The sequence below is a fragment of the Megascapheus bottae genome, chromosome 13 (genome assembly GCF_031878675.1).
Source record: "Megascapheus bottae isolate mThoBot1 chromosome 13, mThoBot2.hap1, whole genome shotgun sequence".
Lineage (NCBI taxonomy): Eukaryota > Metazoa > Chordata > Mammalia > Rodentia > Geomyidae > Megascapheus > Megascapheus bottae.
In genome coordinates, this window is record NC_143521.1 from 3,943,446 (window position 1) to 3,957,343 (window position 13,898).

The 13,898-nt window shown below is 37.3% G+C and overlaps 1 protein-coding gene across 3 annotated transcripts in view; it reads right to left on the reverse strand.

Annotated features, from left to right (window-relative positions):
- Tmem144 (transmembrane protein 144) overlaps positions 1–13,898 on the reverse strand; it is a 68,511-nt gene that overhangs the window by 40,185 nt on the left and 14,428 nt on the right. For all 3 annotated transcript variants that reach the window (XM_090343194.1, XM_090343193.1, XM_090343192.1), the window contains exons 2-5: positions 11,930–12,099; positions 9,223–9,345; positions 7,468–7,567; positions 4,125–4,205 (exon numbers count right to left, since the gene is read on the reverse strand). In XM_090343194.1, the coding sequence (XP_090199320.1) occupies positions 4,125–4,205; positions 7,468–7,567; positions 9,223–9,345; positions 11,930–12,038 (413 nt within the window). In that variant the 5' untranslated portion in view covers positions 12,039–12,099. The remainder of the gene's footprint in view (positions 1–4,124; positions 4,206–7,467; positions 7,568–9,222; positions 9,346–11,929; positions 12,100–13,898) is intronic.

Consider the following 13,898-nt stretch of genomic DNA (forward strand, 5'->3'; position numbering starts at 1 on the left):
TTGGTCTACAGACATCTACAAGAATGGTAGCCCTGCAGAATAATGGCTAGAAATAAGAGTTTGGGGCTCTTTGGAAAGTGAGTGAGCAGCTGAAGCTGGGGAGATGTTCTGCCCTCCAGGGAGAGCAAGTACAGTAGAAGAGCAGACAGCAGACTCTAGGAAGATCTACAGCTTATTTTTTTTTCTGTGGGTCATGGGGCTTGAAGTCTGGACCTGGGTGCTGTCCTTGAGCTCTTCAGCTTAAGGCTACCGCCCTACATCTTGAGCCATGGCCCCACTTGCCGTTTTTCTAGTATTTAATTGGAGATAAGAGTCTCACGCTCTGTAGTGCTTGGGCTGGATTTAATCTGTGATCCTCAGATCTCAGCCTCCAGTAGCTAGGATTATAGGTGTGAGCCACCATGCCTGGCCCAGAAAGAAAATGAGAATGAAATGCTGCCTTTTTGGAGTCCTGCCTCTTGAGATATCACTTAAGCCAACAATGTTTTGTTTCAAATCCTACTGAACTCAAGAATGATGTTGTGGACAGATTTCACATATCAGATAAAAGGAGAAGGCAGCATTTAATATCTAATCCTTTAAATATTAGACCGTGAAGAGCATTAACTGTGTGGTTAACACAATACAAAGTCTGATCCTCAGATTATTTTTGAGATTGCTACTATTATACTTCTTTTTGGCAATATTGAAGTTTAAACTTAGGGCCTTGTGCTTGCTCAACTGATGCTCTACCAATTGAACCATACCTTCAGCCTTGCTTTTTGCTGGTGAATTTGAAGATGGAGTCTCACAAAATTTTCTGCCTAGATTGGCTTTAAATCTTGATCCTCCAAATCTCAGCCTCTTGAGTAGCTAGGATTGCAGAAGTTAGTCTCGTGTGTCTGGTTGTTTAACTCTTTTTCACAGATACAAAAATTAAGGAATGATTTGGAGAATGCAGTAATTTTCCCAATATTACATGGGAAGAAGTAATTACATAAGTAAGTGAGCTGTAATTTTAGAGTATGTACTTTTTATTTTCTTGGCTGGTTGATCCTGGGGTTTGAATTCAGAACCTGGATACTGTTCCTGAGAGTTTCTGCTCAAGACTAGCACTTGAGCTACAGTTCCATTTCTAGCTTTTGTCTGATTCATTTGAAATGAGAGTCTTATGGACTTTCCTTTTGGGGATGGTTTAGATCTATAATACTCAGATCTCAGCCTTCTGGGTAGCTAGGATTATAGGCATGAACCACCAGCTCCTGGCAAGAGCATATACTCTTTTTTTTTTTTTTTCCAGTCCTGGGCTTGAGCTCAGGGCCTGAGCACTGTCCTTGGACTTTCTCAAGGCTAGAGCTCTCTCACTTGAGCCTCAGCACCACTTCTGGCTTTTTTCTATGTATGTGGTACCGAGGAATCAAATCCGGGTCTTCGTGCATGCTAGGCAAGCTTTCAACCACTAGGCCCCAGCATATACTCTTATTAAAGGAAGAAAATATAGAAAAGCAATATTAATAGGTTGGATAACTGGCCTTAAATTGACATTAAGGGGAAGCTTGGGCATGTTAGATTATAAATAAATAAAGAAATTATTTTTGAGAGAGCCATCCACAGCTAGAATTGCACAAAGTATATAAAATTGCCACTAACCAGAAGTTGCCAAAATTTATGGTTTTAGAATAAACTATATTACTTCATCTCTTTCCCTGGGACAACTCTCTAGGTGACATGGAGACTGTTCCTGAGTGTAGCCAGGGACCAACATAGCCGGAGGAAAGGGAACATATTGTTCTTCCCTGAAGTATAAAAAAGTGTTAAGATCCTTCTGGGTATTCATCACATGAAGTACTAAGAGGGAATATAAATGAGATCCAGCAAGGATAAGGAATTGAATTTAAGGTGAACTAATTCCTATTAAAATGTTAATTGACCAGTTAGAGATTTCTAGTCTTATTCATATAGTGTATACTACTAGATGCAACAGATACTTCCAAAATAGGTATTCAGGATGAGTATATGTGTTCACTGGTGAGGCAGTGTCATAGCTAACTTAAGACTGAGCAAAGAGACAGGGAAGTAGAACAGAGATGGCATAGTAGTTACCCTATCCTGAAGCTTCATGTTCTATGATTTCATTTACTTGCCTGTGGTTAATTATTGTCTAAAAATACGAATAGAAAATGACAGAAATTAGCACAGGCTTTAAATTATACATTGTGCTAGTGTCACTGACTCATGCCTGTAATTTCAGCTCTGCAGGTAGCTGAGAACTCAGACTCACAGTTCAGAGCCAGCCCAGAAAAACAAATCTGAGAGATTCTTATATCCAGTTAACCAGCATAAAGCCAGAAGTGGAAATGTGAGCCCTTTATGATTGGAAAAGCTAAGTGTGAGCACCATGACTAGTAAATAAACACACAGGCACACAAAATTGTTCACTATTGTGACTAGTGTGCTGAAAATTCATTGCATCCCATTCTGTAAAATACAGTGTGTGATTCTTCCATTTGTCCAATGTATCCACAGTGTGTATACTATTAGGTCTGGATATGCAGAGGTCCTTATCTTGAAACTCCAGTTCAGTAGCATGATTTGCAATCACTCCCACCTTCTCTCACTCCATAACATACCTCACAATAGACTAGAACTTTGAACAGAGCTTTGAGTAGCCAGGGCTTTGAAATGACACTCCATTTTACTTTGTCCCTTTCTCTATCTGTGACCTATTTCACACGTTATATATGTCTCACATTACTTACTGTCATATCAGCCTCCACCAGACAATTTGAACATTTCTACAATCCACTATAAATATCCTAGGCTATAAGAAAGACTAAGGCTCTAACTCAGGCTGGAACCTCCTCTCTGCAAGTATTTTCTCCTGACTAAACCTATGCTGGTACTGAGTGGTCTTTTTGTCTATTCTCTGGGCCTTTGCACCTAACATTCACTACGTGGAAGTTAATCATATGGTAGTAATCTTGGGTGTCAGTTACTCTAGTGGTATCCCAGTGCTGCTTCTAAGTGCCCACACACATAAGGGGAGTGATTCTGGAAAATCAGGTATGCCAAAGTAGTGCATGAAGTAATTTCTTCAATTGGAACCTTGGAAGTTCTCTACTATAAAAAGAATATATATATATATGTCCAATATATGCTCATATGTACATACATTATACACATGCATGTGTATATACACATATATCTACATACACACATGTATATAAACACATATGTGTATGTATATATGTATTAGGTTTAAGCTGGTAAGACAGCCAGAACCAATCTTCTCTCTGTGATACTGTGAACGAGGAGAAGGAAATTCATGCCTTGTTGTGGCACCTCACACTGCAGTAATGCAGCCACAGTGTGTAGAAGGGTCTGACTAGATAGCAAAGGTACTACATTTAAGTACAGTTAAGTACCATCTGAATTTTTGTACACACACAGGAGGCTGGGTTGATGCATATTCCCCTTGGAAACAGAAGTGCTATATTAATTAGAAAAGCAAGCCAATGATGAATGTGGAATCAGGAAGCCATTCTAACATTTTTTGTGTAGCATGTTTTATATATATATATATATATATATATATGTCAATTCATTTTTGTGTTGGTACTAGGGCTTGAACTCAGGGCCTGTGCTCTTGCTTGGATTTTTTGCTCAAGTATGATGCCCTATCACTTGAGGTATACTTCCACTTCTGTGTTTTTGCTTAGTAATTGGAGATTTAAAAAGTCTCTCAAATTTGCCTTCTCTGGATGGCTCGGAACCTTGATATTCAGATTTCAGCTTCCTCAGTAGCTAGAATTACAATATGAATCACCATTACACAACTATAACAATGTTTTACTTAGCAAAGTAATATACCCAATTCTGATTCATGAGATACATTTTATGACTTTTCCACATGACGAAACACCTTAAAGGATTTTTCAAGTATTTTATAGCTTTCTAATCTTGAGACTCCTGACCCCTGACCTGGTACTTTTTTGTCTTCTGACATACATCTGCCATGGTAAATTAAGAATCTGAAAAAAACTCATGCAGATTTTATGACATATAGTTTGGAGAGATTTTTAAACACATGAGGGTCAAAACATACAGTAAACACTGGGAGGCAAAGCTAACCCACTCCATGATACCTTAGTATGGACAGCCCAGCTCCAATGTAATTGAGGAGTGGTTTTGACACTTCTTCTGAATCCATTCCAAACCAGCCAAACCTGGAAATTCAGAAAGTCACCTCAAACCAGACACTGTGGAAATAATTTATCCTAACATTTGAAGCAAGAACATGGGACTAGATTTCTGGGTTTATATCTTAGTCCTTTAACTTACTAACTTTGATTTGCGATATGCTAGTTCATATTATGAAAATAGTAGCCAGTTGTTGTGGTACACATATGTAATAAGCGCACACAGGAGGCTGTGGCAGGAGAATTCTGACTTCAATCCAGACTAGCTAGATAACAAGACCCTGACCAAATGATGAAGATAAGAATGATATATTTTATTCATAAACTGCTTTGATACATGGCAACTCCTTTGTACAACTATTTAAAGATTTTTTTGCAGATGGATGCTATTTTTATTGTATTTTATTGTCAGGATAATGTATAGAGGGGCTACAGTTACATTTGTCAAATGGTGGGTACATTATTTCTCAAAACTTGCTACTTTTTCTCATGTTTTTGTCCCCATTTCACTGCCGCTCCCCCTCCCAGTCATCTTGTTTTCCTCCTTCCCTTCCCTATTTCAAATAAACCAATAAGTGTGTATACGTATACTAGTATACAAATCAGATGCCGTAACCTCATGAAATTAACCCAAGGTGGAAAAACAAGAGAGAAAGGAATAACTTTACATAGTACATTAAGAACAGCAATCACAAAGATAAACCTCTTATTTCATTCACCTAGAGTTCATTTCGTTTAGTCTCATCCTGTATGACCTTCGGTACACAGCTATTGTGGTCCTTTGTTAGGAGAATCCTAAATGTGTACTAGTAATTACAAATGAGGGAAAGCATTGAGCTTGTGCTCCTTTGGGACTAGCTTACTTCACTTAACACGATTTTTTATGTCTTTCTATTTCCTTACAAATGGGGCAATGCCATTCTTTCTGATGGTAGCATAGAATTCCATTGTGTATAACTACCACATCTTCTCGATCCAATTGCCTACTGAGGGGCATCTGGGTTGGTTCCATATCTTTGCTATGGTAAATATTGCTGCAATGAATATCATTGTGCTAGAAGCTTTAGTATGGCCTTGCTTCTAGATATTTGGGTAAATGCCAACTAGTGGGATTGGTGGGTCATAGGGGAGTTCTGTGTTTAAAGATAATTTTTTTAAAAGAAAAGGATGTGGTAGGCAGGTGGGAAAATTATTGTACCTGATTTACAGGTTTGTTGTAAACATTAAATGGGCTAACTTATGTAAGAGTATTTACTATGAATGTCCCTTTTCTGTTAATTCTAAGAAATACAGTTCAAGTGACTATGAATACTAATTAAGTTATTCTCATTTCATAGTGTGTGTGTGTGTGTGTGTGTGTGTGTGTGTGTGTGTGTTTGCTGGTCTGAGGTCTTGAACTCAGGAGTTGAGCATTGTTCTTGACCTTTATCTGCTCAAGGCTAACACTCTACCACATAGCTGCACATATGGCTTTGTTTTGGTGGTGAGAGATAACAATCTTATGGGCTTTCCTGCCTTCACTCACTCCTAATCATGATCCTTGACTCCTGAATAGCTAAATCACCAGCACTCAGCTTGTATGGCATTTTTGCTTCAAATTTTTTTGTCTTGAGGATCATACTGAGCATCTTGTATATGCAAGGTAAATTCTCTACCATTGAACTCCAGCTGCAACCTGTCTACAAAATTTAAACATACTTAAAAGGAAATTCCTGATTAAAAATTAGCTCTTTGGCATCAATTTAAATTCTTTTTTTTCCGGGCTGGGAGTTTGGCCTAGTGGTTAAAGTGCTTGCCTAGCATGCATGAAGACCCGGGTTCGATTCCTCGGTACCACATACATAGAAAAAAGCCGGAAGTGGTGCTGAGGCTCAAATGGTAGACCTCTAGCATTGAGAAAGTCCAAGGACAGTGCTCAGGCCCTGAGCTCAAGCCCACGACTGGCAAAAAAAAAAAATGCTGTGACATTTTCATGACCATTAAGAAGAATCACTAAGGTCTATTCAGTGATTCTGAGTGTTTCAGAATTCCTGTCCAAGAAGTACAGATGCAAGGAGCACCACTGCCTGGGTAGGAAGCTGGCCAAAACATGGGAAAGAACAAGAAAGAGTGCATTCATGGGGAGTTTCTAGTAAGTGACTTTGCTTTGTTTTGAGGTGTGATGTTTTTGAGTAGAAAGAAAAGTTCAGAAAGTAAAATGAGAGAAATTCTTCATCTTACTCAGCCTTCCAAGTTGACTTTCCTGTTCATCCTAACACTGACAGAGGGCAGCTCAGCCCAGCAGAACTCTCCTTCCATGTGAGTCCAGGGCATCACTTCCCACCACATGTAGCTAGTCAGCACTTAAAATATGCTGAATGTTCCATTATCCCAGTTTTTAATTAGCTGAAGAGTCCCTTACAAGATCACTGTTGACTTGTGGCTACTCTGTTAGACAACGAACTCTGACTAAGGTTAGCAAGGGTTTCCTTAAAGAACCAGAAAACAGGGACTCCAGGCTTTGTGGGTATGTTCACTTGTAACTGCTCAGCTCTCATTGTAATGTAAAATGAAAAATGCTTGACATGGCCTGGCCATAGTTGGCTGACCTTGTTTTCAGGAAGAATGTTTCAGAATGGGAGGATTGGGTTTAAAACCAACTGGAGTGGCTGTAGGTTTGTCACACACCAGTGTGTGACATATATTTTCAGGACAATATATTTGAAATGAGGTTTACAACTTGAGAGGAGGTGAAGTGAAGGGTGAGAAAGGGGAGAAAAATATGGGAAGGGGTAACAATGTTGAAGAAGTAATGTACTCACCACCTTAGGAATATAACTGTAACCCCTCTATACAATACCCTGACAATAAAAAACAAAACAAAAATACTCCTGAAGTAACTGTAATTCTGCAACTCAACCTTTGAATGTCATCTCCTGTATACAGTGCTTAGCTCATGTAACTGTGAAAACCAGGTAATGATAAACACATTTCCAGCAAATTATCTTACAATAGAAAGGGAAAACAAATATCAGCTTCCTTTTTTGTTCCTAAGTTGTCTCCTATCTGTAATTCTTTGTAATGTTTTTTGTTTTGCTTTGGAGTTTTTGTTGTTTTGTTATATTATTCAAATATCTAGATAGCTTAGTAAGAATTCAGGGTAAATAACTATGGCTTATGTTATTAGCTAAAAGAAACATAGCCACAAATATACTGTTATAATTTTCTGAGCAGGGGCAAGTCCTGACACTTGCATGCCATTAGAAATAAGTGCAGGAAATCTTAGTTGAAGTAGTTTGATTTGTGTTACCTTGAGCTTGCCCAGCCAGTTAAGGCATTAAATGATCCCCAGATCAGGATGCCAAGGCCTAAGCCGATGGTTTTGATAATTGGAACAACAGCAATGTTCCCTGTAGATACAATACACAGAAGAAATGTTATTTTCAATATAGAAAATACATTAAGAAACTGAGATAGTGTTTATGGAGTTTTGACAAATTTAGTATACTAGAGTTTCTCATTTATTAAATACAATAACTACTTTTTTTTTGCCAGTCCTGGGGCTTGAACTCAGAGCCTGAGCACAGCCCTTGGGTTTTCTCAAGGCTAGAGCTCTGCCACTAGAGCCACAGTACCACTTCTGGCTTTTTCTATGTATGTGGAACCCAGGAACCCAGGTCTTTATGTGTGCTAGGCAAGCACTTATCACTAGGCCAAACTCTCAGCCCCTAAATATAATAACTATTTTTTAAGCACCACATTTTTTATAATGATTGCTAAAAGAATCAGAGCCAAGGGAAAAATCCCTTAGAAAACAAGCTAAAATAGCTTCTAATTGTACAAATGATCTTCATCCTTCATACAAACCTCTATTCCAGATGTCTTTCAGAAGCTGTCAATGATAAAATTAATGGTAATCATCTTTTTGTTTTTTTCACATAGGCTTTTTATTTGTCATTATTAGAATTCTGAATTTCAAACAGATTCTTGGACTGGTGGTTTGTATCCATCAGCTCGTTCAAATTTACCACCAGTCTTGTCCTCAGTAGCTTTTCCATAACTACCACCTTCACCATAAAGCTCCGTGAGTTTTCCCAGTTCAAACTGGCTTCTTCAGCATTGTTGTTTCCTAACGAAGACATCATGATAAACAGCTTGGCAAGTCTTTTCTATGTCTTTCTCAATGCTGTCTGGAATCAACTGATTACTTCTTTCAAGTCATTTGTCTGCACGTCTCGGGTCTCAATTTCTTCCATTGTCTTCTTTCAGATCTGGTGGACCTGCTGATGCTGAGCGCAGGAGGTCCTGCGGATCTGATTGTTGTGTTTTTGTAAAACCAACACGGAACAGGTGAAGCATATTACCATCTGCAGTCTTTGGCTCCCTGACCAGCACTATGGAGGTTGGCAAAAACAAGCGCTTTACAAAAGGCGGCAAAAAAGGAGCCAAGTAGAAAGTGGTTGATCCATTTTCTAAGTAGGATTGTTTTGATGTGAAAGCCCTGGCCATGTTCAATATAAAAAATATATAATTGCATAATGTCCTATTAACAAGAAAGAACTGTAGTCAAAATTTTCTCATAGACAAAAGGCCAGGGCACATAAACTACACACAAGTTATACTTCAAATGACTGGAATATTTTTACTCTAATAATTGTTTTTATCAGAAACTTTCAATGCTTGAAGAAACAAATCAGGGGGGCCGGGGGTCTGGCCTAGTGGTAGAGTGCTTGCCTAGTATGCATGAAGACCTGGGTTTGATTCCTTGGTACCACATACATAGAAAAAAAAAGCCAGAAGTGGTGCTGTGGCTCAAGTGGCAGGATTCAAGCCTTGAGACAGCCCAAGGCCCAGATCTGGCAAAATAAGAAGAAAGGAAAGAAACAAATCAGGAAGTGTACAAAAACAATGTACTGAGTATCTGAAATGAAGAAATGACTTAATTTGTACTATCTATAACTAAGAATTATTCAGAATTGTTGAGCCATTTCTACTAATTGTGAACAAAACTTCCTATTCGGCCATTACATTAAATGTTTATACAAAAAGTCTTATTATACATTACCTGTTGCCCAAATGCAGCCCCCAACCATGGCAAAAGGCCAAAACTTAGGGCATCGCAGAATCAGGTTGACCACTACAGCAACCAGCCACACAGCAGCACAAAGCACCCACTGGAGAAACATGCCTAGAAATAAATTATGCAAGATCAGAACTTCAAATATTGAACCAATTCATGTTTAAGCACACATACATGTACATATATACACATGTATGTGTACATATATGCATACACATACATTTATTTTTATATATTTATATAATGTATAAAGTATATTATACATGCATGTGTATATAAATACATATATATATTTATGTATATATATAAATTATAGGAATGGTAACAATTCATTGAATGCCTACATACCAGGCACTTGGTACATATCATTCTTATGACTAGTCTACATATAATCAACTTATCTCAAAGATGGAGAAAATGAATCTGGGATAGATCTGCTTGTTCAAATATCTGGATGTTTGTAGAGCCTACACTCAGTGTGCTCTTGCTTAAAATTGTTTTCTTTCATTGCCAGACAAATCAGTAGTTTTCCATCAAAAGGACTTTGATAAGTGGAGACCTATGTTTCCACTGAGATGCCACAAGGTGACATGAACAGCATGAGCTTTAGAAGAGCACAATAATGATTTAAATCTTTAGGAATCATTTATTTAGATAATCTTTTGGGTAAAATGAGTCATTTACAGCCATTTACAAGCCTCATAGCATTGAAATTCAATGTGTATGATAGGCCAGATTTTATAAACCTTAGCATTAGCTTTCTAAGTAAGGGCTACTTCCTTTTTGATGTCCTTTGTTACTTCTGGCACTACTTAATAGCACAGAAAGAAACACCAAGATGGCTTCTATGCTATCATCTTTGATTCTAACTTTGGAGGATTTTTGGCCTCACTGCTGAGGAGAGAAAGTATGAGCTGCTATCATCTAAAACAATATAATAGTGTCACCTAGATCAAAAAGAAGTTTATTTTACAAGCAAGAAATTGAAAATAAAACAGCTGATAAGACTTTACCAGAGCTGTGGGTATAGCTTAGTGATAAAGTGGTATGTGTGAGACCCTGAAGAATCAGTTTTCAGCAAACATACACACACACACACACACACACCAACCCACCCACCAAGCTTGTGTGGGATCATAAAGCAAATTGTGAAAACCTCAAAACTGAGTCCTCTGCCTTTGTCTGCTGTTTTTCTACTATTTCCATTCCAAAGAAAAGACAATACAGGATCTGGCAGAAAAATATTTCCCATCCTATTGTTTAAGTTATATGAAGACATTAGAAATTAAGAAGATAAAACAAAGCTTCTGGGGAAGTTAGCTCAACTGACATTCACTTTAATATCTACAGCCTTGCTTGTGGTTTCCATATGGCGGGCATAAAAATATAACAGTTCGCTTTTCATTACCTGACAGTTACCTCACATTTAATTTTAGTCTATTGTGACAGGTGCTTCCTCCCTATCCCTGGAAGAAGGAAAACATTAGGAGTGTGTGTGTGTGTGTGGGGGGGGGATTTAAGGGTCCTCTCAGCTTCCCATTTCCATGTAATTGACAGAAATATGGAATCCATGACAAAAAGCATTTTTAAAATGTCTCACCAAAAGGAAAGTCTCACACTGTGGCATTTCTAGTTTATTAGTAAAATAGAACAAAGTAGGGAGAAACAGAGAAGGGAAGGAGACCTATCTTCTGCTTTCTATATAAGAGATGGAAGTGAAAAAAAAAAGATTCCAAATGGTGGTCTTACAGTATTCCTCTTGGAGAATACATCTTGAATGTTCATCTAGATTATGCTCATGTCTCTAGCAATCCCTAATCACATGTTTTTAACAGTGGAGTTAGGGTAAGCCTATTACCTAAAATATGGCTAAGAAGGATTTTATTGTTAATATATCAGAGATAAGTGTTCTCAGTCCACTCAAGCACAGGGACAATAGGTATAATTTTTAGCACAGTATTTCAGATATGTCCTTTTAACATCGGTAGCTTCTTAACTTCTAAAAGGAGAAGTGAGTCAGGTATTTTATCTTATGTACTCCTATTGAGCAGAGGAAAATTAGATGCTCTCATTTTTTTTTCAGTTTTACTTCCTAGTTCTAATTCCTGAGTCTGGATCTTTAACATTTTTAATTTCTTTGTCACCTCATCTACTGATTCTACCTCAAGTACACCATGCAAAACCATGGATGTTAAGGGAATAGCTTCATTAGAAATATAATAAAAATGTGTCACATAATAACAATAATTGTGTAATGATAACTACATATATGCTGCAATAAATATAGCAATTTAACCTAAGGTTGCTTGTAGAACTGGCATCAGAAGGGGCTGGATAACTAGATTATTATGAAGTTGGATGAAGGACCTGATACTAGCTGTAGCTGGTTAAAATACTACATTACAACATATATTAATTGAACTGGGAGCATTATTCTATGTTTGCTTCTGATTTTCTGTGACACAAAATTATGCACATGAAAGTATGAAATTCACGTTAGGCTCACATTGTTCTCTAATTTATCAGTTGTGTTGGATAAACAGGGTATTATACAATTTATGTGAGTTCTGTTCATTAGCTATCAGTATCAACAACAGTTTATTTTTGCAACTATTATTTTAAAAATATTGACAAGGAAAATAATTTAAAATTTAAAAATATTTTTAGTTTAACAATGGAGAAAAATAATTACCATCACCAGTATCATATTTTTTGAGTGGCACAAAGTTTGAGCCAAACAGAAGTATCGCTACAGAAGAGGAGAGGTAGCCAATTGCCAGGCCTGTTCCATTATTGTTCATGGTGCTAGGAGGTCCAGGGAGAGCTGATGCACTTTAGACTCGATGGCCTTTTCAAGGGTTTCTGAAATAAAGAAATAAAAATGAAACAATGAAAAGCTGTACAACTCTGGACAAATTATGATCAATATATGATATTTGTTCAATAAACATCTACTAGAGTTCTTTCTTGTTAATAGGACATTATGCAACTATATATTACATTTACACTCCATTTCCATTTACTACTAGTAAATATGCTTTATTACTAATGTACAAGTAAAAAGAAATCCAATTTTTCCTCCAAAACTTGAAAACTTCTTCCAAGTTCTGAATCCAGTCTTCACTACATTATAACAAATATTTCCTTGTGAAGGGGACTGGTATTATGAAAATGTGTTTGAGCTTGGAGTTCAATTGGCTGTGGTGTCAATCAAACTCAAAGGTGCCTGGAAAGACATTTAGAATTATTAAATGCTTTACAAGCAAAAGCTTTGGTTGTATTTCAGACAAGAGCTTAAGGGGACATTTAGGTTGTATTGTTGCTTATTGACTCAAAATAATCTAAAGGTGAAGGCATTTTTCTTTCAAATGAGAACATATCTACAGTGGACATCCACTTAAATAGTTGCATAATCATGGTATATTGACAGGTGGTATAATTCAATTGTAGAGTGTATGCTTATATGCATATATGAAACCTGGGGTTCTGTCCTTAGATCAATCAATCATGAATCATTATTTGACCTTTATAAGCAAATGGAGATAGAGTAGTGCTTTAGCCGGGCACTGGCAGCTCATACCTGTAATCCTAGCTATTCAGGAGGCACTAAAGTCCATGAGACTCTTATCTCCAATTAAGCACCAGAAAACCGGAAGTGGCACTGTGGCTCAAGTGATAGACCACTAGCCTTGAGCTGAAGAGCTCAGGGACAGCACCCAGGCCTTGAGTTCAGGCACTATAACTGACAAAGAAAAAAAAAAGAAAGAAAGAATGCTGCATGGAACTTGTTGAATCAAATATGAGCAGTGGGTGGGTTGTGTAATACTTGCAATTTGCAGAGCAGTGCAAGGCAGCCTCTGGCTTGTGCAATTTAGAAGCCCTGAGTCATGTATGGATAACTAACTTTTTATTAAACTTAATCAAATCAAGTTAAAAAAAAAGTCCAGCCATGTTAACTACATTTCAAATGCCTACTATCCATGTGTCTTGTAGCCACCACCCTGGACAATGCAGATTCTAGAACCCTTTATCACTGCATAAAGTTGTCATACCCAGTGTACACATGATGACAATTAACCTATTCCCTAGGAAAACCAAAATCACCAACTACCCAGAGTCAGATCTTTTTCACAAGAAACATTTGGAAATGGTCACTGAATATAATTCACCTTTTTCATTGGATAAGCTCCATAAGGAAAATATCCATGAAATAATTTGTTAGTCTTTTCTCAACATCATTTTAGATTCATGTTTTATATACTGGCTTTCTGGAACCACTACTCTGGAATAAAAGTCAGGATAATCCAATCTTTTCTTTCCCCTTTCAACCTCAGATGTTGCAGTGACAAATTAGTGTGGATGTTTCCAGAATATATCTGAAATCACTTTATTTTATCTGGAATTGCTAATATTTAAAGATCCATATATTGTTCTTAAGTGTTCTTGTCTTCTTGCAGAGGATATTAATGTAACTAATAAACAACTACAAACCATCTTGATTCCTTTATGGACAATTTAATGAAACAGAAATGTATTCAAAACAGGACAATATCTATAGTACGGAAAATTCTTATTTGAAATTTTCTGTACTTTTTTTTTTGCAAGTCCTGGGGCTTGAACTCAGGGCTGGGACACTGTCCTTGACCTTTCTCAAGGCTAGC